Source organism: Sinohyriopsis cumingii, chromosome 6 (assembly GCF_028554795.1).
Source record: "Sinohyriopsis cumingii isolate HCF-2022 chromosome 6, ASM2855479v2, whole genome shotgun sequence".
Taxonomy (NCBI): Eukaryota; Metazoa; Mollusca; class Bivalvia; order Unionida; family Unionidae; genus Sinohyriopsis; species Sinohyriopsis cumingii.
This window is the reverse complement of record NC_142966.1, coordinates 57,873,810-57,895,926: the sequence shown is the minus strand read 5'-3', so window position 1 is coordinate 57,895,926 and position 22,117 is coordinate 57,873,810. Positions and strand designations below refer to the sequence as shown.

Sequence of the window (22,117 nt, the reverse complement as noted above, 5' to 3'; positions counted from 1 at the left end):
GAGAATGTTGCTTTGTCATTATATCATTCACACTAGCTTAAAAATTGGATCCAACTGCAAACAGTATAGATCATAATTTGGCAGCAGATATAGGTCTATACTGTTTGTTTTGATGATTAAACCTAACACACTGTATAGACCCAGAACTACTGGTGCATTATGTGATGGCAGATCTGGGTCTGTGCAGTTTGCAATAAGAACCAAATATATGGTATTTTAATTTAAAATTGTTTAAATTATTTTGGAATGTATGTGCTAGTAAACCTGCCCTTTGTTTATTGTAGCAACAGCAGCAGCAGGATAGGAAGAAGACCTGTGAAGTCTCATGACTCCATCATAGCTTTTTTCTTCTAAAAAGATGAATCTTACTTCCTGAGGTCCAATTGCAACTTTATCTCATGTTGGCTGGAGGACCGTAAAGCTATGTATCGAAAGATGTACTGAATGCACATTGCTGCTTTTTAACATGGCTTCCAAAAATCGGACTTTTGTCAAGAGTTGGGTTGGGTTAATTATACAGCTTGAACCTGACTTTTTAGTATAATTTTTTTAAATGTATCGGCTTCAGCATACATTTTTTACTATGTCTTTCTTATTTTTCTTGTATTCGGGGTAATGTTACATGGTAAAAGGATTCATACTGGTTAATGGATATTCAATTTTATGACTTTTTCATTATTTTCATTATTTTTTGAGCCATTTAATAACTCTGGTTGATTTAAGAGAAGTGCATTGTTTCAGAGCACAAAAAAGTATGATGGAAAGAACCAATATTCATAAGAATGTTAAGTGTTCAAAGTAAATTAGAGTTGGCACTTGCACTGTCCCGGAATACTACATCTGGATTGGAACATAGAAATTATTTTCAGATGTATCACTGCAAATTTTGAAGAGCGATCTACAGATAACCATGAGCAAAAACCTTTGTACTTGTCTTCGTTGTGTGATTTTAGCAATAAATTAGGGTCAACCTTCGCCCAGTTTTTAATGTGATATTGATACATTTAATTGATTGTTTATTGGCTGGAGACAATCTGTTAATTAGCTTGTGGTCAAAATAAAACTAGTATAGCTGCTGATTTGGCAATTATGTTGTCATGGAAATGATCAACAGGTACTGCTGTGACAATCGATCTACACTTTTCACATTTGAACAGATGAAGGCATGCAACATTTATGATGTCTGCACTGAAGCCATAATAGATTATAAAATTAAAACATGAATTTCACTTGATGAAACCTCTTTAATGGGCATTTATGTCTTAGTGCTGCCACCAGTATTAATTTTTACAAACATTTTCATTTGCTGATATCTTGTTATATATCATATTTATCTTGAAAATATTATTGTAAATGATTCCTATTAATATTTGTGAATCAGGTGATTATTACAAATATTGGTGTATTACCTTTTTAGTGATAAAATGAGCATTACTTGCCATTTTTGAGATCACATTTTTTAGAACTGAAATGAATACCCAATTTTTATATTTGAGTATTCATTAAATATATTTGAATGAATATTTATCTGTGTTACTATAATGAAAGTATCAGTCTATCCTCATCTTTATCTACATTGGTAATACTTTAAAATGCTAGACTTCAATCATCAAAATTGAATTAATTTACATTTTAGGTTTTTTTTCTTAATTTTTGTGAGGATTCAGAATAAAAATCATCTGAACGTAGGTGCTATTTTCCCCATTTATCATCAATCTCATAAATATTCCTTTAGTGGTGCTGAAGATGGATGGTAAACCCGAGCAGAAACACAATCAACTGTCAGTTAAATATAGGGTATATCTCAACAATTTATCAGTGCATTGTTTTTCTAAAAATGTAAACTACATGGCAAGTTGCTAATTAAATTTAATCAGTAACACTGATTGCAGGTCTCACAAATTTGTTATACATGTCAAATGTATCCAGTGAGATTGACTGACCAGAGCAAAAAGATAGTTCACCATGATCACCTTGTATAGCTTGCTCGGTGCTCAAGATCTTTTAAAATCTTGCATTTCAAATTTGCATTATTTTCATCTTAAATCATCAATTTAGTTGTACAGAGTGAGATAGCAAAAGGGGGCAGCACGAGGTGGGGGTGTTTCGTGATAACAGATTTTGTTCTGTTTACCGGTAGTTCACTATAAATCTCTGCATGAAGAATTTTTAAATTTCTTTCAAAGTATGATTAACTGCTAATTCCCATATTTATATTTACTTTGCTGTAATATTAACATCTTATTATAATTAGGACGTAATTGGTCAGATGTAGAAACTTTTTCAATTACAGCGGATTTTCTGATCTCCTGGCTGTAAGTCCAAAATCACCTATCATATATCCTGCATCCATTATGTGGCATGTGTTGGCATTATTCGTCATGCATCTGTCAACAGTTGCTTATTACCACTCTTGAATCCATATTTCTGATCCAGTTTCAATAAAACTTGGACTATGGGCTTCTTCTAATAAATTTCTCAACAGAATTTGTCCAAGTTTGAAAGACGGCATCCAGACATAAATGGCTTTCAGTTTCATACAAATTATGTAGATCTGTCCTCAAATACGGCCACCTTTACACTTACTGGGAAAAAATCAGACCCCTCAGAAACTGATTAGAATTATTCAACCGAATTTGACAAAGTATAAAATGTTTACAAATGATACCAATTCACCATTTAATGTGGCCACAATTACCCAAACTAGAAAATCCTTTGAACTACTTCAATCTCAAAAACCACTCAACAGAATTTGACCAAAATCTGACAGAAAGCATCTTGGCATAAAGGGATTTTATGTTTATACAAACGATGCCAGTCTCTCATTAAAAAAAATGGGCTGCTGCTACTAAAATTAGTTAAATGTTTAATAATATCTTCTAAAAACAGAATTTGACAAAAAATTAGACAGTGGTCTTGAAAGCCTTTCATATTTGTAGAAATTATGCTAACCCATAACCAGCTGTTACTAAAAATTAAAAGAAAACATTTAAGCAACTTTATATAAAATATTTAGCAGAAATTGACAAATTCTGACAGAAGACATCTGAACAAAGAAACCTTCAATATTAGACAAATGATGCTGATGATCAAATATGGATGAAGGTATTAAAAAAAAATAGGAAACAATTGTTTTCATAACATTTGCATCAACAGCAGTGGATGAAATTTCTGCATAAAACATACTACTGATCCAGATTTTCTGGCCAACGGCTCTTGCATTGGACTATTAAGCAGATGTCAGCTGGCGAGCAGTCTGAACCCCACTTGGGTCTCTTGTTTGAAATTGCCATTATTTTGTAAGTTTTCTTTTAAGCTATAAATTGTGCAGTATTTATGATAAACAGGCATAGTATTGAAGAAAATGTCTGAGGAAGCTTTTTTATATATGTGATTAATATTCCCCAAAAGAACTGTAATTTATATTGTCAGACTTATTAACTAGTTTTTTAAATTTGTTTACAATAGTTTTGAACTGTGAACAAATGCTGGTTAATAATGACAGTCTGAGAATTACAAGAAATGCCATTTGTAATTAAAATACCTGACAGAGTATTGTTCGACCCACCTTGGCAATTTCATAGCCATTCATACATTACTACATTATACCTTTGACTACAATGCAAATTTTGCAGTCGCCAACAAGACCTTGTGAAGGCAGTTTGGACTTCTTTTTTATTTTTTATTTTGTGTAAATACATCTTTTGTTGGTTCATGCTCTACTTCATTCTTGGTAGTAAATCAGGCAGTGTTTCTCGTGTAAACATGTCACATGTTTGATCATGCTCTGCTTCATTCTTGGTAGCAGATCAGGCAGTGTTTCTCATGTATACATGTCACTTGTTTGATCGTGCTCTTCATTCTTGGTAGCAAATCAGGCAGTGTTTCTCATGTAAACATGTCACATGTTTGATCATGCTCTGCTTTGATCTTCATTTTGCATTTGATCACTACAACTCGAGGTATGGCATTTTTATAAATTTACTTTTTAAAGAGTAGAGATGGATTGACCTTTTATGTACAAGTCATATAGGTATTCAGTACTATCTTAGTAATTAGAGTACTTTTTAAAAAATTCATTACACATACATTGATCCCTTTACTTCATGCAAGCGCATTTGGACGTCTCTACCGAATTCTCATAGAAGCGCCTTTGGATACCTCAACACCATTTTCAGGGAAGTGCCTTGGGATGCTACCCTGTAAACATCAGCCATTTTTAGCTGGTTTTCATAGCGCCACCTTTGGGGAAAATTCCCAACTAGGTACTGCATTCATTGATTTTAATAACCATTACATCAGATCATGTGGCTGCTATTTAAAACTCTGGTAGTCATCTGCTATTTAAAGTAACAGGGTCAGATTCTCCACTCTCCAAAATGGAGGCCACGGATTTCATTCAGTACTTTCTTGGAGTTTGCATGATTAAAAAGCTTTAATAACTTGGGTAAAGGTTCTAATATTTTTCAGCACATGATAGGCTATACATGGTTACCAGTATTAATGGTGGAGGAAGAACCCGGGAAACCCCCAGAAAGAACCACCGACCCACGAGAAGCTACTGGCAAGCTTTCTCACATACCCGCATTGGTTGAATCCTAGACTTGAACCGGCACAGACAGAGGTGAGATGGCAGTGATCCATAACAGAAAGCGCTTTAGACCACTTGGCCACTCAGGGCCCTGCCCTGAGAAGTTAATCAGAGTTAAAGTAGGTAGATATTTTTTTGATGAAGTCAACCTAAAGATGTGATCCAGCACAACCAGACTGAATGTTGCACACTGTTATGTTGCAGTGAGAGCTGCTCATGTCAAAACAATTAGTACTACCCTGTTATTTGTTACAATAAACCCAATGTCCTCTTTTCTTGATCCAGTTTAGTACCTGGCCACAATTTAAATTCCTGTAGCGATCGGTAATTTTCATCAATAAATTTGATTTCGACAGTTATGAGGCAGATTATTCAGGGAAAAAACAAAAATGGGCTTTGCACACAGGTGACCACTATTCATGGATTCACCTTTTAAAAATGGTTTTTGAACAAATACCATGTACCAAATATTGTTATTGTTATAAATATTATGTTATCAAGATTGTTTTATTGCACTGTACAAATAATTATGGGTATATGATGTTCTCTCCTAACTTTCTATTCCACATTAAGTATACTGCATCCTGCTCACATTAGTCCTTATAAATAAAATTATCACCAACTTAAAAAATATACATTGATCTTTGTTTGTGCTAAAATAAACTATCTGGATTAGTCAGCTGCATAAGAAGCTAAGATCAAAAGACAGTCAGCTTTGTGAGAAGCCTGTGAAAATCAGAAGCCACATATGGCTATTCACCGACTCATGCACCAAAACTTCACCTTTACAGTCGTGTTTCTGAATATTGAATCCCCCCCCCCAAAAGAAAAAGATGATCTTTTTTCTTCAGAGATAGCTTTAACTCGCAGGTAAATAGATGAAGATATCTAACCCTACCTGTCACACTGGCACAAAAGGTGACTTCCATTTCTGTTGCAATAACTACTGCTTTTACCACCATCCAACATATGAATTGCTTCCACCTTCTGCCCTAATGACAAAAACTGACTCAGTTTTGAATTTGACATATTTTAGTTATACTGTCAGCATGATTGGACTTGTGAGCACAGAGATAAGAAATGTTTGGATGTAGTTCAATGATATTCCTAATATCAACTTTGCCTTCCTCACAAATGAAAATACAGTTTACATAGATTGAATGGCCAACATAGATATGCTCTAGTGTCAGCTTAAGGCAGGGGAAAAACCATTGTTTGGTTTGGAAACACCAGATCTCAAAACCTGGAAGGCAGGTGACCATTACACACGGGACATTTATATAGGAAATTTGCCAAGAGGATATCAGTATGGCTGTTGTGGTCAGATGACTGCTGAGTAAAGATATCCATTAGGACAGGTTTAACTATAACAAAAATTAGAACAGTTATTAATTAATTAATATGAGTAAATGCGCCTACTTGACCAGGTTGACATACAGGTTGAGCCCCAGACAAGTCATGGCAAAGACTTATAAAAATGGTACTAGCAGCTACCTCGCTTGGTGCTGGGCATTAAGAGGTTAGTGTTAGGACTGGTCAGCCTGGTGTCAGGATAATGTGACTGTTGGGACAAAATGACTGGGTGGGACATCATGCTACATGTCTGCTGCATGATGCCCCAGTGCTAGACATCACTATAATCTGCCACACTGCAGACATCATAGCGATTTGACTGAAATTTGTTAAAAGTTGCATTAAAAATCCACATCACACGTACAACACAATCTCATTAACACAACTATTTCTCCAGTTTTTGATGGCTTGTGTTGAAAATTGGTAAATGTATTAATGACCTGATCATGTGCATATAGTTAAATCACTTTGTTCCCGCAATTTTTGTCTGAGTTATTATCCTTTTTGTCTTGAAGCTTAATGCAGTGTATAATAGTCTCATTAGCGCAGTGTCACACAGTCTGTACTGCAGTTTTTATGGATTGATGTGCATGCTGTGGTCATCATCTAACAATGCACATATTGACAAATCTAAATGATCCCATGATTTTTGTAAGAGCTGTTGTGAGGGTTTATTTACTTTTTTTTTAAATTCTTAAAAGTACTGGATTCTGGCTTTAAAGTTAAACCCCTTGAAATCTTCAAATAAGTCCTTCAAAATTATTTATGCTCCCTCTAAAACTACTTTTATTTGGTCATGTTTAATGAAATATCAACATGATTGGTTCATCAATGATTTGTTCTGTTACCAATCTTGTGCACAAGTATCTTCAGGAATTTCCTGAGAATCTTTAGGATTTCCCTGATAATATTTAGGAATTCCCTAAGAATTTGTAGTAGTTCCCTTTTATTCCTAATTAAAGATTGAAAACAGATTGATGAAAACTGAAAGATTTTTGACGTATATAGGATCAATGAAATTCACTGACACTAGGGCTTTTTTCCCGTCTTTCTCTTGCCTCTGATCTAAGGTGTTTCATCTCTTTTTGCAGTTCTCGTCATCCATACATGATTTTTTACTTTTACTGACTATATTTGAGGTCCCGGAATTTTGTTATTTTTAAGACCGTGAAAGTCTAAAAAAAAAGTGCTTGAATTTAACTTGAGGGGAAGTGTACGAACCCTTTGTCGTCTCTTTTTTTAATTAGAGCTGGATGCAATAGTGGATTGCTATTAATCTTGGCACATATCATAATCATCATGAAAGTTATGCATGTTGACACATCATTGTACTCACACTTTTTCTGAAAGAGATATGTACACTTTTAACTACTGATTCATCTCCATTATGGGGTTGAGATGAGATGCTTGAGTGGGGATCTGTTTACATCAGCTAATTTCTCACCATTCATCTAGCTGAACGTTTTGTTTGGAATGAAAGATTACTGATTTTAAATTGACAATACATGGATAGATTTATTTTGAAGCTGGACACTTTGCAAAGATGAATAAAAAGATAGCTATTTTATAGATAACAGCCTATTATGATATATTTGGCTATATGATTTATGCAATACTTAAGTTTTATTCTTGCCAGAAAATTTATACCAATTAAACAAAATTACAAATTCTTTTTGACAAGTCTAGGTATTTCCAAGTCCAGTTAATGTACATACAAGTTGAACTTAAAACGACATTGACACTGACTGATCTGCCATAGCATAATGTGCCAGCAGATCAGGGTCTTTGTTGTTTGTTCTACTGATTACTCATAAGAAACTGCAGAAACCCAGAACTGTTATGCATTATGCAATGGAAGATCTGGGTTTGTGCATTATGCATTTGTCTACAGCATATAAACAAGGATATACAGTATTTCTCGTGTACAATGAATCCAGCATTTCAAGCACCTAAATTGAGCCAAAAAATATGTATTTTGATTTCAATGATGGTGTAAATCAGATGGTAAAAGTAATAAAATATATGTGTTCAGAATCAACTAAATTTTACAAAGTAATAATAACTGATAAGCAGTTGGATTTTTTTCAGTTATATTTAAAGTTTTTTTTATATTGGGCTTTAAATTTGCTTCAATATAAGTACATTTATTTACACAATTTAAATGCCTTACTTTCAACAGCACTCTTAGAACTGCCATGAACATTTGCATAAACTTGCATTTTCATTCCCAAGTCCTTTTTGTTTATAAATTGGTGAAATTCAGCCACTAACGAGTGTTACACTTCAATGAGGGCTCAAAAGTTTCCTACCTCTCTCTCTCTCTCTCTCTCTCTCTGATGTAACTGACATATTTCGTACTAAAGTCAGTTTTTTTTATTTGTTATGCTAGAAATATGATTGCCTCAATTTGTAAAGGAAATCCCAAATGCATTAGAAAAAGGAAACAAAGTTGACTCGCTAGATCTAGCTGGAGACAACTTGACTGGGAAATATGCATGTTGGTCAAGAAGTTACAAAGTTGCTTTCACTGGTTGTGAAATCGTCTTGGGCAGAAAAGTCTTGTTTATAGCAATCACTGAGTTGGACTTTACTGGGTATTTGAAGATTAAGTAGTAGTGGAAAGTACCAAGCAACATCCTTCAATGACAGTATCATCATTACAGACTTTTGGGTTTATTGCCATGTGTCAGTTTCCTTGCACAGTTTAAAGAAACATGTAATTATGTGCAGGCCTTATACTTAATGCTGCTTTAAAATGTGGCATTTGCTCAAAGATGCAGAACAAATGAACACATCAAAAAAGGATTATCATGTTTGATGTTTCAGTCATTTTACAGCTTATAACAATATTTAAAAATCATATTCATTAAACTCGAACTGTGACCTTCAATACTAATTTTCACCTGTATAGAAAGATAATTTTTAAAATAATTTTTAATTGATGACTGGCCATGAAATTACAAGTCACCGGCAAAATTTTGAAACTACATTTTGAACTTCAAGCAAAAACTATTTTCACCTTTATTATTTTTGTTATTTATTCTTATTACTTCCTTATCTACATCATCCAGTATGATCCATTCAATTATGTTAAACAACACCAGCAGCTAATTTTGAACAGGACCAGGACCTGTATTCACAAAACTCGTCAACTCAAAATTACCATTGTTTTGGGATTTGTTAACTTGTTACACAATGAAACTATACATACTTAACAGGCATGTTTCTAAATGTATTACTGCTCTGAAACCTCCTGCATTTCAGTTTTCTTGTGCGTGAGCTACGAAAGTTTAAAGTGGGCCCAGCAGGGGCTGATCCAAGGGGTGCCAAATTGGTGTATGCACCCCTCCTCAAATGAGCGTGAAACAGCTGGAATGTTTCCTACACAAGTTTTCTCTTTACAATTTGATGGTTAATATCCTGGAGATGCTCAAAATGTAGCAGCTTCCAAAGGTTTGGCCCACTAAGCCATCACCACTGATTCCATCCCACCAACCCCTTGCCTACTTGTTTACGATGCCCCACCTCCCACCTACTATATTCCCCTGGCCAGTAGTGTAAAATCAGGATAGTAAGTGGATATGCTGATTTTCTTTCTTCAGTAAATGTTGTATCTGTGTATGATATAATTACTTGTCAACCAGACAACATGATATTACTTTAAGATCGGATGCAAAAGAAATGAAGATGGCAAGAAGGAAATTCAATAAATAAACAAGGTAAATAGATGACAATTTTGCTTATCAATTATTAATAAACAGAAAAATCACAAGAAAAAGGAAAATGTTTTTGTAAATTACGTTTCTCCAAGAAAACGTATCAGATCACATTAATGTTACTATTATATTCTACTATCTTCTGAATCCAGCCCTCTTGAGCAGATGGAGAAAAAGAATCCTGTCTGTATATGATATAGATGCTAAAAATAGTACCAATGTTAAGGCTAGGTGGCTAGCCATTGTCAGATGTATTTAGTTTAAGCTTGAACAATAGGTCAATGAGGCTATGTTCATTTTGAAGGTTGGTATGGAGGGCTTAATCATAATGTGATTGGGTTGAGTATGAGAAACATAATTATAGAAAGAAATGTCCTTTCTCCATTGAATATATTACCTACTTGCATTCATTAACATTAGGAGAATAGGTGGTAGTAAGAGGAAGTGGATGAGCATTCCATCTCTACCTTGGTCACCCACTGGAGGACACTGTGGTATGGGTCCTCATGTCGAGGATAAAACCACTCTCCAAACAAGAGGCTGCAAAACTAAGGGATAATCACTAGCTACATGTAAAGCCTTAGACAAAGATTAAGGAGAAATTTATGGTGTTTCTTTACCAGAATAAAAATTCAGGCTTAATTCAGCACCTTTTGAGCACATTCCCATACTGAGAATGTGCTTGGTTTAACATTGCTTAGCAACTGTTACTAAATTCAGTTCTTTTCACTGCAAGGGTAAGTCACAAAGATAAAAACAAGAGACCAACCCAAAGTCTTGAGGGTATACTGGACTGAGCAGCAGTATTTCAGATGAAAGACTGGCAAAAATTACTCAGATCTCATGAGCCAGTATGTTTCATGTGACACATCTGAGTCTATGAGACCTTAGACCACTTGGCCACCTGGGGACCCAAAGCTAAACGTGAAGACTTCCACTATATAGATAGTCACCTATTTCCCCATGATACTAACCACCATTTTAGCATCATATACAAATAGGAAAGATTGATTTTTATCTTTCCATGACATCTGTTTCTTTAGGTAGCAGATGTTAATTCCTAATGTTACTGTATTGAGTAATGAATGTTTTAGAAAAGCCAATTTAAGTCTTGCACAATCGTTTTCCTTTATACATATGCATGCACTTATTTTTGCCATAAAACTACTGGAGGGTTTTTGTGCACTATTTTCCATGTACATATACAAATTTTACAGTTCTTTACTTTTACTGAACCTGCTGGTTAGGTTCTCTGGTCTAAAAAATGTCTCCTTTGCACCACACATCTAATTCCCAGTCAACATTTGCACCTCTGGCTCTTAATACCATATTAAGGAGACATTTCCATACTGCAAACATTTGGTGAAGCTTAGAAATGTAGAGAAATAATGTGTTGACTTTACAATTTAGTAAATTTCAAATGCTCATGGTTTATGATTAATGTATGTTACATGTACATGTATTCTCTCAATTGTCAGCAATGGTTGTAAATTTTATCAATTTATTATAAGTTCACAAAAGTTGTGGAATCAAACCATTCAGAAATTGTTTCATTTAGGGTCCTTCTGTGTCACATTCACAAATCATGAGGCACATAATCTAAAAAGTTCCATATCACTTCATTAAACTGATTCTTTTTTATATTTGCTATTTCAGATTTTAATGAGGTTTTAAGTCCATTTTCAAAGTTGTAATATTGGAGTTTTTTTCTTCAAATTACTATATTGTATACTACTTCGACTCCAAAACTGTTCTATTGCATTCATGTACCTCAAGAAAATGTACTGTATATATTTTAAGGTAAAGTTCAACTGCAAACAACAAAGACCCTGATCTGCCATTGCATAATGTGCTGGAAAATCAGGTCTGTGTTCTTCTGATTGCACCATACAAACTGTACATACTTAGATGTGCCAGTGCATTACACAAAAGCAGATCTGGGTCTGTGAAATCTGAAGCTGAACTGGACTTTTAAGCAAGATATCCAGTATATTACAGTGACATGTACTACGGTCTTTGTTTTACTGTAATTGTTCCATGCATTTGAATTAACTCAGATTTATTGTTTTCACAATTATGTACAGTGGAGCTTTGTTAATCCGGACACGTTCGTTCCCAGTGAATATGTCAGGATTAACGAGTTTTCCGGATAATTGAATCATGCATATTTTTATTTTACGATATCACACCATATACATGTACATGCATATGCTAGCTGTAAAAGTACTGTATATTCAATAATGGTTGAAATAAATTAATGAATACATCTATTGATGTGTGTTTATTTCACATTATTATAACATGCGCTTTTACATACATGTACAGTAAATGTAAGTTTAGACAACACATCATACTATTTACAAGTACATGTATGTATTGTACATACATTTATTATGTCAATTTCCTGAAGAAATCTGTAACCTATGTTTGCCTGGATTCTTTGGTGGATCTATCTGCAGTGATTATTGATAGTGGCCATAGATTCCCAAGGGCTTCGCTTTTGTGTTTTATGTCATCACTGGTGAATACTGCTGATGTCTGCTCAAAATATGAAATAGTGTTGCTATTGTGTCCTTGGCTTGGTTGATGGTAATGTCTTTTCACGTGGGGTCAGTAGTGGCATCATCGTCTTCATTAGCATCTCTAGATACCAGTGTCAAAATGTCGTCATCGTCATCATTGAGTTGTTGCCCTGTCTCTTCCGTGTCTTCTGTCTGTACGTATTCCTCGGCAGACATATCAGCCTGGGTGGGAAGGCTTCTTATTAGATCTCTGAGCTCACTTAATGGCATGTCATCTCCTTCATCAATATCTTTGACAGTAGTGGTTGGTGTCAGTATGAGTTTGAGATTTTTGTTTTCTGTCACTGAACCCCACGCTGTCATTACCATGTGTATTGCCTGCCTAATAATGTCCACAATTTGAACCTTACCTTGCTCAGCAGTCAATGTAATGTCTAACCAGCTGTTTCCTGTAGAAAGCCTTGAATGCATGTTATTATGCCAGCATCCATTGGCTGAATGTGTGCCGTTGTATAAGGAGGAAGGAAGCGTAGTTTTACGTTGCGTAATCGAATGTCCCCTTGTGTGTGGCTTGCAGCATTGTCTACAAATAAGATAACGTTGCATTTGGCTTTCCTCATCTATCAAAGTCATTCAACCAGTCAATGAAAAGTTCTGCCAGGCTTTGCAGTTGTGTCTGTCTCACATGTCTGGGTTATAAGTTTTGCCAAAACACCTAGGTCTGTTGACTTTAGTGATGACAAATGGTTTCAATTTGATGGTCCCTGTTGCATTTGCAGTGAGTGTCATGGTGATCCTATCATTTGACTTTTTGTTGCATTTAATGTTGTGGGTTGCTAAACTCTAGTTTGACTTCAGTTGGAAAAACAATCCAGTTTCGTCCAGGTTGAATATGTCTTGTGGGTTGTAGTCTTGCAGTAGTCGCTGTAGTTCTTCTCTGTCGGTCTGCACTTTGTTCATGTCGGCACTCTCTGCTTATCCCTCATCCAATTTGCGTTTGATGCCCCCCGATTCTTGAAGCATTGTAACCAACCACAAGAATAGGCAAAGTCAGTGATACCAAGTTGGTCTCCGAGTATCTTTGCCTTAGCAATGAGCATTTCATCGTTGACAGCGGTGTGGTGGGCCGATATTGCTGAGAACCATATGGAGACAGCATCATCGGCTTGTTGGTATTTGGCGTGGCGAGCGTGGATTAGGTCTGCTGAGTCGGCAGGTCTGGACAACCATATGTCTTTGTTTTTTTGATGATGTCCACAACTGTTGACTTGCCAATGTCTAAGGATGAGAAAACTATAATGTGCTGGCATATATCTTGAATAGTAGCTTTTGGGTGATCTTCTTTGTGCTAGCAAATCTTTTTTTCTGCTGGCCGGTATCTCTACTCATCTACAATTGCTTAATGGTGTCACCATAATATATATAAAAAGTACAACGAATACAAACTGATATCTCACAGTTAAATGCGTTATGGTAAACTAATAAAATGCAGTCATTTTTATAAGTTGTATTTTACAGCCGTTATAGCTGCTAATGAGCTGATAACTGACGGCCCCATATTATTCAGAAATGAAGCCCTATACTGTCCACAGCTTAAATCAATCAACTGTATTTTTACAGCCATCAGTAAGCTGTGATTATATATAACTGGTAAACAATGAAGAGGCTTAATGACATGCCTAATTTATTTACCATATGTTATGTCAAAAAGCTTGGAAGATTTGATCCCAGTGTTTATTTAATTATTAACACCCCCATTGGTGACTAGCTAAAACAGACATTATTTATACAATCGTTGGTTACAATATGGTCAAGCTACTTAGTTTTTCCACACACATGATCACATGATCAATTGATAACTTTAACATACCACTAGAATTTGACCAATCAGAGATTGATACATTGACACACCTCCAAATCTGCATAGATGAATGTTTTATCTGACTGACTGCATTTTCATATGATTTTTCGAATTTTCTTATTTTTGGACAGATTATTTGCGGATTATCGATACAAGTTTTAAAGTAATTTTACACTTTGGTCCCCAATTTTGATTTCCGGATCTGGAATGCAGATTTCTTGATTAACGGAGCAAATTAACGTTTAGGAATTCCGTTCCCATTGAATTATGTCCAGATAGCAAGGTTTCTGGATTAACAAGGCTCCACTATATATAGCGTTTTATATTGTGTAATGCAAGAATCAATCAATTAGAATTAAAACACCATGAAATCATTGCCATTATTTTCATATTTTGCATTTACCTTTTTGTTTTGTTGTTCTTTTACATGCATTTAAATTCTCCTTCCAATCACTTCATCTCAAATTATTCATTTATGGCAATAGAAGAAACAAGGCTACAGTATACCGGTACTGTGTTTTGTATCTCCTTCAACCTGAAAGACTAGTATGTACATACTGGGTTTAACAGCATATCAGCACAATGCTGGCTATACAGAACCAACAAAAAATTAGGTTCTGAAATTGTAAAGATGAAGAATTGCAAACAACTAAAGATAAACCCTTTGAAACAAAGAAAATGAAATAAAAGATCAAGAGTAGTTGATTTAATTAGAATTCTTGTGCTGATGATGAAACCATTCTTGACATTTCTCACACAAGACCGGTTTGTATTCCTGTGTATGCTTAACATAATTTCTATTCCTAATGAATAATGACCTACAGCTTATTTTTGGTTTTCAGTGTATGTTTTACATATCTATATTCAACTATATTTTACACATGATGCCTTTAGCATAGTTTTAACTTAAAAATGTGAACATTAAAGTCAGTAATTGGGGCTCTATAGACAAAATGAAACTTCCCTACACCATTCACTTTGCCCAATCTGCATACTGGTCACATCATCTGGTCCCAACCAGACCATTCAAATACTAAACAAGGTTCTTCAAAACACAAATTCCCATGTCAGATATAGTTTTGTTTGAAGATGTCAGCTAGGCTCTCATAAATACCAGTAGTTGGGCTAATTGTTTTTTTTTATATATATAGTTGGTCATTTCTGAATAATGATAATTCCTGATGAGAGTTAGAGAAACATATAGAGAGATGCTGGCTGAAAAATCATTTTGTGAGGGTCACTCAAGCACAAATAGTAAGTCAAAATGACCTACTTACTATGTTTTCATAGTATGTATGGTATTTTGTGACAAGTCCATGTATGAAGTCCTTTGAATACAGAGCTAAATTTGTCATAAATTTGAGGTGCAATACAGATAGATGAAAAAGGTAATTAAGCATGAAAAATAGGACACAATGACTTGTATTCAAACTTTATTAAGATATAATAAGTTCTGGTTTAATTTGGTATTGTGGGGTTCTACACCATTTGTCTGAAACATGATAGGCTATATGTGAAACATGATAGGCTATATGTGGCAGCCAGTATCTTTGGTGGCAGAAGACCCTGGCAAGAACCATGACCAACATGAAGCTAATAACAATCATTCTCACATACCCACACTGATAGAGCTAAGACCTGAACTCCTGTGGACAGAGGTGAGATGTGTGGGTGATCTGTAGAGTCAAACCCATTAGACCACTGCCACCCATAACCCCTCCAAAATATGGATTTCAGATGATGTAATGAACTATAACAAACCTCTGTGAATGTTAAAATCACTAAAGCATGAAGAAAAAAACAACAATGACGTGGTATTTTAATAACTGAGTTATTCTTCTTAAGATATATCCATGTAAGTGAAGGTTAAATAGGATCCAAGGTATGAAGGGTATATAAGATAAGATTTCTTTATTTCAGACTGCGTGGTCCATACATATAAATTAAAATATAAAATCAAAGTATTTTAAACATAAAAGGTCATAGATGTCTTACGTACAAATATAGAGACACATCTAGAGCAATCAATAGTGTCCAGCATTGTCAACAATGAAATTATGTAAGACATTTAAATAGTAATTTATTCCATCTACTTATAATACGAGAACTGAAATGAATGTCATAGTTCCACAGACATCAAGATGCAGCTGATACTATTAGATATTCGTTTCATCATTGATAATATAATTTCTCATTTCTTATTCAAAACTGAATATGTTATAGTTTAGTTTAGCACTATTCCATCTTGGAATGCTTTATACAAAACAAAAACTTATTTTAACCAATAACTAGGTTTCATACATTCACAAAAGTTTGTCCAAAGACAGCAATACACTGTGCAGCAATGAGATTTGAATAATTTTGATGTTCAAAAACAATTTCTTAATTTATGTATAAGCATGTTTGTTTGAGTACACAAAACTCGTTAATGTCTCATCATATCTTCATCATCATCTCATCTTCATCATCTGACTGATTGGATTTTAAAATATGACCCAAATTCAGTGCCAACAGTTATGTGTAAGAGCATTGCTGTTAAGATGTATAGAAGGAGGAGATGGCAATTTGAAAGAAGTTGACTGAAAGGCCATGCATACCAATATTTGTGTATTATATATATGAGATAATTCTCAGTTGTTCACAAATCTTGAATAAATTCCTTAAACCTGTGATAGAAGAACTTATCAATGACATATCATCTGCAAAATTAAAATTGTTAAGGAGTGACAGTGTCAAATGTACCCACAATGTGACAATAACCCAGTTTATAATTAAACTTGTCAATGAATATATTAAATAACAATGGGGAAAGAAAACCTCCCTGCCTCATGTCATTGGTTTCATGGAAGGACCTGGATACTACACTTCCAATGCACATTGTACAACTGTTTGCCATACCATTTTAGTTACTAAAGTATGAACTATGTAGATGGGCATTTGAATATCAAGCAACTTTTAAAAAAGAGTGTCCAATGACTGACCCTATCAAATGCATTACTAGCCTCAAACAAAACATGCAGAAACAGGACTGCCACATTCTACATAATACTTGAATGTTTTATTAAGGGCACAGAGGCATAAGTCTGTTGAATGTTGCTTTTCAAAACCAAACCGATTATCAGACATTGTGACTTACCACTGTTGTGGTATAAAACATTCAAATATTATCAGTAGTGGGATAATTGGAACTTTTTGTGAAATCATCTGGAACAAAGTTATGCATAAACATACAATTAAATAAAATCATCAAATTAAAAATGTTCCACATATAAAAATATCTGATCTTGGTCATTTAACCTCTTTTAGTTTACCTAAAGCACATTGGGTATTAGATAATGTGATAATTTCAATACAACTAAAAGGGGCCTTAAATGCTGAAAGAACATACTCCTTATTCAAATCATTTTAGTACTGCAGAGTAAGACTTCAAATAATTATTTTTCCACGTGTTGCACGTTATCTTGGCCATGGTTCCCATCAATGCAAACTGGTAGCCTATTGAAAGTTGTAGAATAAACCTCTGAAAAGTCATATCACTCAAGCATTAAAGGCAGGTCACAGTGACTTTCTTTTGGTATGTTTGAGATGCATCATTATACAAATTTTGATGAGGATAGGTGATATAGGGTAAAAGATTTAATGAAATTGCTTCAATACAAAATCCAGCTTTGTAGTAATGTTGAACCTATGTCCCCTTGCAACTCTGGTTGATAATGAGCCTCTTTATACTTGCCACATCAATGAATAGCTGATATTTTTAGCCCAAACAGGGTCCAGTTCAGATAAGTACAATAGTCACTAGGAATGAAGATTTGTTTCCTTGCAAACATTCTCAGTAACAAGGAGAACATGATTTACATACACAGAAGATGGTTCATTCCCTAATAAAAATAAAACACTTCGAATGTTTAATTTTCAAAAAGGTTAGGGGTGGTACATTTTATTGTCAGGACATGTACTTAAATCTTTAGACATGCATCTTCAAAAATATCACTATTTATGGGTCATTGATCAATGTCATCCACCTCAAACTTTGGCATATATGGCTTGCTGAAACAGTGTATTTTGCAACTGCCATCTAGGAGAGTTACTGCTCAATGTAAGAGTTCATCATATGACCTGTTAGATATTCAAAAAGATGACTTCATTTATGTCCACTGGCTGATGTGGTATGAAATGTGGACTAATGACCCTTGGCTAGCAAAAATGCTTTGTAAAATGGGATTCATGACAGTTACATTTTTTGTTGGGGTTTTAAATTAGAAAGTGACCATAACATCCATGTAAATTAGTCCCTTGTGAATAATAGTGAATTTCACATAGTGTTACTGATGAACAATGCTACTTTAGTAGAGAGTTAAAAAGTTGTAACGATATCCTATTTACCATAGTTACATGTAAGTGTGAGAAATTTTGAAAAGTGTCACACATTACCCTTTTTCAGCAACTGACTTTTCCATTTCTTGATTGCATGCCTCTTGCTGTCTTTCACGACTTTGGGAACTTTGACCTTTAAAGACAGAAAAGCTGTGGTCCTTTTTTGCATAAAGACTAGATCTTTTGGAAATTTAAATATGTGCTATTGATACATTTTATAAACTTTGGACAAGTGAGAAACATTTCAAGGCAATGAATTGAAAATTATAATTGGACTTGATCACACACTAAATACCCTTCACTGGTAAGGTCACTAAAACATGGAAAAGTTCAAAATATGTTCTTTTCCCTTAAATTGACTCGGCACATCATAATACATGTACTTCTTCATTGTATCTACAATAACTGGGCAAAATATCAAATGCACTGAAAACTGTAGGAGATAACTAAATAAATACAGGTAATCTAGAAATGCAATGGATGGACAGATGGAAAGAACATTCTAGTATTACCATGGAGTTTTTGGCAAGGGCATTAAATAGTACAGTAAATATATACCAAAGGAAACAAGATAATTCTTTTTTTGCTTTATTCCTAAAAAAAAATGCTGATGCACAGTCAGTGCCTCAACATCATTTTTGAAATTATAACATTAATTGGCTTGACACATTTCCAGTCTAATTTAAGGGGCTGCAAAATATTAAAAGCATGTATTATTGATAACAGAAGAAAGGTATTTTCTTCCACAACAATCAATAGTGAAACTGTCGTGTGTTATTTGAATAGAGTCAATAAATACTAAGTTATAAAGTTCTACTGACTAAATTGCAGGTTATCAAATGAAAGAAGTACTGCAAAAATGGATAATTATTGCATTTTACAAAATACTGGAGAAAAAAAATCACACATCACAACCAAAACATGTGGCAAGAAATAAAAATGCAACTAATCCACTACTACTAAAATTAATGTTTAATAATCAATTGAATTATTCAATCTGTGATCTCCTTATAAAAAGCTCTTTTTTATATTCACTCATATAATAAACAATAAAGAACAAATATATTATTTAAACAACACAGCAAGTACAAATTTTTCAGTAACAAAAATGAGACATCAATTTATATTCAAGCAGGCAAGTTTCAGTTTAATATATATTAAAATACAATTTTTGTACAAAAAACAAAAGTATGCTTGTGCACCATGAAACACATGTAATGAATACATATTTTAATTTCTATACAGTTAATTATTGTAAATATCTGATACTGTAACAGTTTCAAGCAATGTGTTATTTCAATTTCAGTTTAGAATGTTATAAACAAACAGAACATTCATCTGAAACAAAACATAACACAACACACTATCATATTTACTGCAGTAAAAGATTGCAAACATACATGTATCGGGGTATTTCAGAACTGAAAATTTAGGGGGAAAAATGTGCCGATTTCAAAAAAGAGGGAATTTTCTAAATCCATGAGAGGCAAAGAAAAACTGATAAAGCTTAAGAAAAAAAACATAGCTAATTTATTGGCAATTTGTTTATTTAGAATCTCACAATTGCACAACTTGCTGCTGACCCAAGTTGTATGTGTGCAATAATTATGCTATTTTCCACATTAAGATGACACAAATTATGGACACCTAGAATCCTCCCATACAAGTCCACAACAAAATTACTTTTAAATTTGCAACACAGAAAAACATGTATCCACATGATAGCTGTTAAGATCTTTGTATCATTTCAGAACTGACACAAAAGACGATAAAAAGATAATTACAATGATTTGCTCATCATATCAATTTAAACCCAAGAAAGTTGGTACATATGTATCTCCTTGATGCAAGCCATTGATATAGGAACTTTAGTTGGGGTTTTTTAAATATCATTTGAGACAAAAAATGATATTTTTCTCTCAAACAGGTGCTTTTTATTCTGCAAAGATGTAATCCATGTCCTGAAATGTAATTGTCATGGTGAAGGAAAAGCAACTACTAAGTAAATTTATGTCATGACAAGTGTTCACATAAAAAATAAAACTAACAAATGGTGCTGGAATAGGAATCATGCAGACCAGCATGTGATGATGGTATCCATGGAAATCAGGTAGGTGCCCTTAGCTGCCAGCAGCTATGATACATGAAGATAGAGAATACAAATCACTCTCAATAACCTTGATTCATGCTAATCTGGTTCAGCTTCTCTTCTTTGGCTCGGCGAGCATGCCAAAGCTGCAAAGATAGACAGAAACATCTTAATAGTGCAATTCATTTGCTATCATTATTAAGGATACAACAGCTACTGTTGAATGTTTTGTTTATAATCCACAAAATCAAATGGACTAAACAGATTTGTTTGAGTTGTTGTAAGATGACCAATCTATTTCAAGTTTGCAAATTTTAATATCATACACCATGTCAAAGAGCAGATTTAGAAAGAATGGCTTTGTCCCACACGGCCCTGCACTGAAGCAATAAATTAAACTACATGAATGGCTTTGTCACACAAGGCTCTGCACTGAAACAATAAATTAAACTACATGAATGGCTTTGTCACACAAGGCTCTGCACTGAAACAATAAATTAAACTACATGAATGGCTTTGTCACACAAGGCTCTGCACTGAAACAATAAATTAAACTAAAGGAATGGCTGTAAAATGCTTATTTAAATATACTGCTGCATCTTGTGCATCCAACCCCTGCCCCTTCGCTGAGATTTGTCTATAGTTAGAAAAAGCACATAACTTTTTTAAAAATAGTGGAAGTAAAATGACTGGTCAACATGCATATCATCTGATGATGACCATGATATACACTAAGATATACAGCAATCCACTAAAAATTGCAATATCTTTCACCTAATAACCCAAACATTGCATCCAGCCCTTAGAGAAAGACAAAGTACAAAATTCACAGAGCACAAAGCTTTGTCAATCTGCAAATCTTTAGATAATAACAATATTTACCAAGGTTAAAACCTCTAAGACTAAGGGTGTTCACAAGATTCTGTCAAACACTGCATAAGACAGCAAGACAAGGAGGGCCCGAACTTGCATAAATATTGTGAGATCAAGTTGATTTCTTTACATGCTCATCTTTAGCTGATGGTCAATACATGTATACAATTTCATAGCAATCCATCAAAAACTGTACAACTAGTTGATACCACAAGGATTCCCATACACCTCCTCTTACCTAGAGGTGGTGATATAAAACTGGTCATATCTATCTCCAAAATCAATGAAATTAAAACCATAAAAGGCACATGTAAGTCTATATGACAATGAACACAAAACTGCATAAAAAAATGTGGAATGATTCTTAAGCCATGCTGGTTACAAGCAACATCCCAAACAGATTAATTATTTATGGACAAAACTCTATCCAAAATGAAGTTGACATGACAAACTCATCAAATGTACATATGAATTTATGAGACAATGCATCAAATTGCATCTGCATATGCTGAATGATTCCTGGGCTGTGCTGGTTATAATGATCTTATATTGTGGAGATTCAAACTGATCAAAACAAGAGTCACAGTGACCTTGACTTTTGACAATAAAATCAATATGCTTCTTCACTACTCCATGCGCAAGCCATCCTCAAACACTGGTTCACACATGTGATGATAAAACTGTTATTGTGCAGAAACCATTTTTCTTAGTAACCTTGACCTTTGACTTTTCAGC

The 22,117-nt window shown here is 34.3% G+C and overlaps 3 protein-coding genes across 3 annotated transcripts in view; 1 reads left to right on the top strand and 2 right to left on the bottom strand.

Annotated features, from left to right (window-relative positions):
* The window catches only part of LOC149797024 (AN1-type zinc finger protein 2A-like), a 48,173-nt gene extending 33,754 nt beyond the window's left edge, over positions 1–14,419 (top strand). The window contains exon 11 of the mRNA XM_089961680.1: positions 285–14,419. Coding sequence (XP_089817806.1) covers positions 285–329 — 45 coding nt within the window. The 3' untranslated portion in view covers positions 330–14,419. The remainder of the gene's footprint in view (positions 1–284) is intronic.
* Positions 1–18,554, bottom strand: part of LOC149797023 (uncharacterized) — a 31,535-nt gene extending 12,981 nt beyond the window's left edge. The window contains exon 1 of the mRNA XM_089961678.1: positions 18,478–18,554. Within this exon, the coding sequence (XP_089817804.1) occupies positions 18,478–18,503 (26 nt within the window). The 5' untranslated portion in view covers positions 18,504–18,554. The remainder of the gene's footprint in view (positions 1–18,477) is intronic.
* LOC149797022 (vacuolar protein sorting-associated protein 37A-like) overlaps positions 15,464–22,117 on the bottom strand; it is a 44,542-nt gene continuing 37,888 nt past the window's right edge. Inside the window, exon 11 of the mRNA XM_089961679.1 lies at positions 15,464–20,655. Within this exon, the coding sequence (XP_089817805.1) occupies positions 20,590–20,655 (66 nt within the window). The 3' untranslated portion in view covers positions 15,464–20,589. The remainder of the gene's footprint in view (positions 20,656–22,117) is intronic.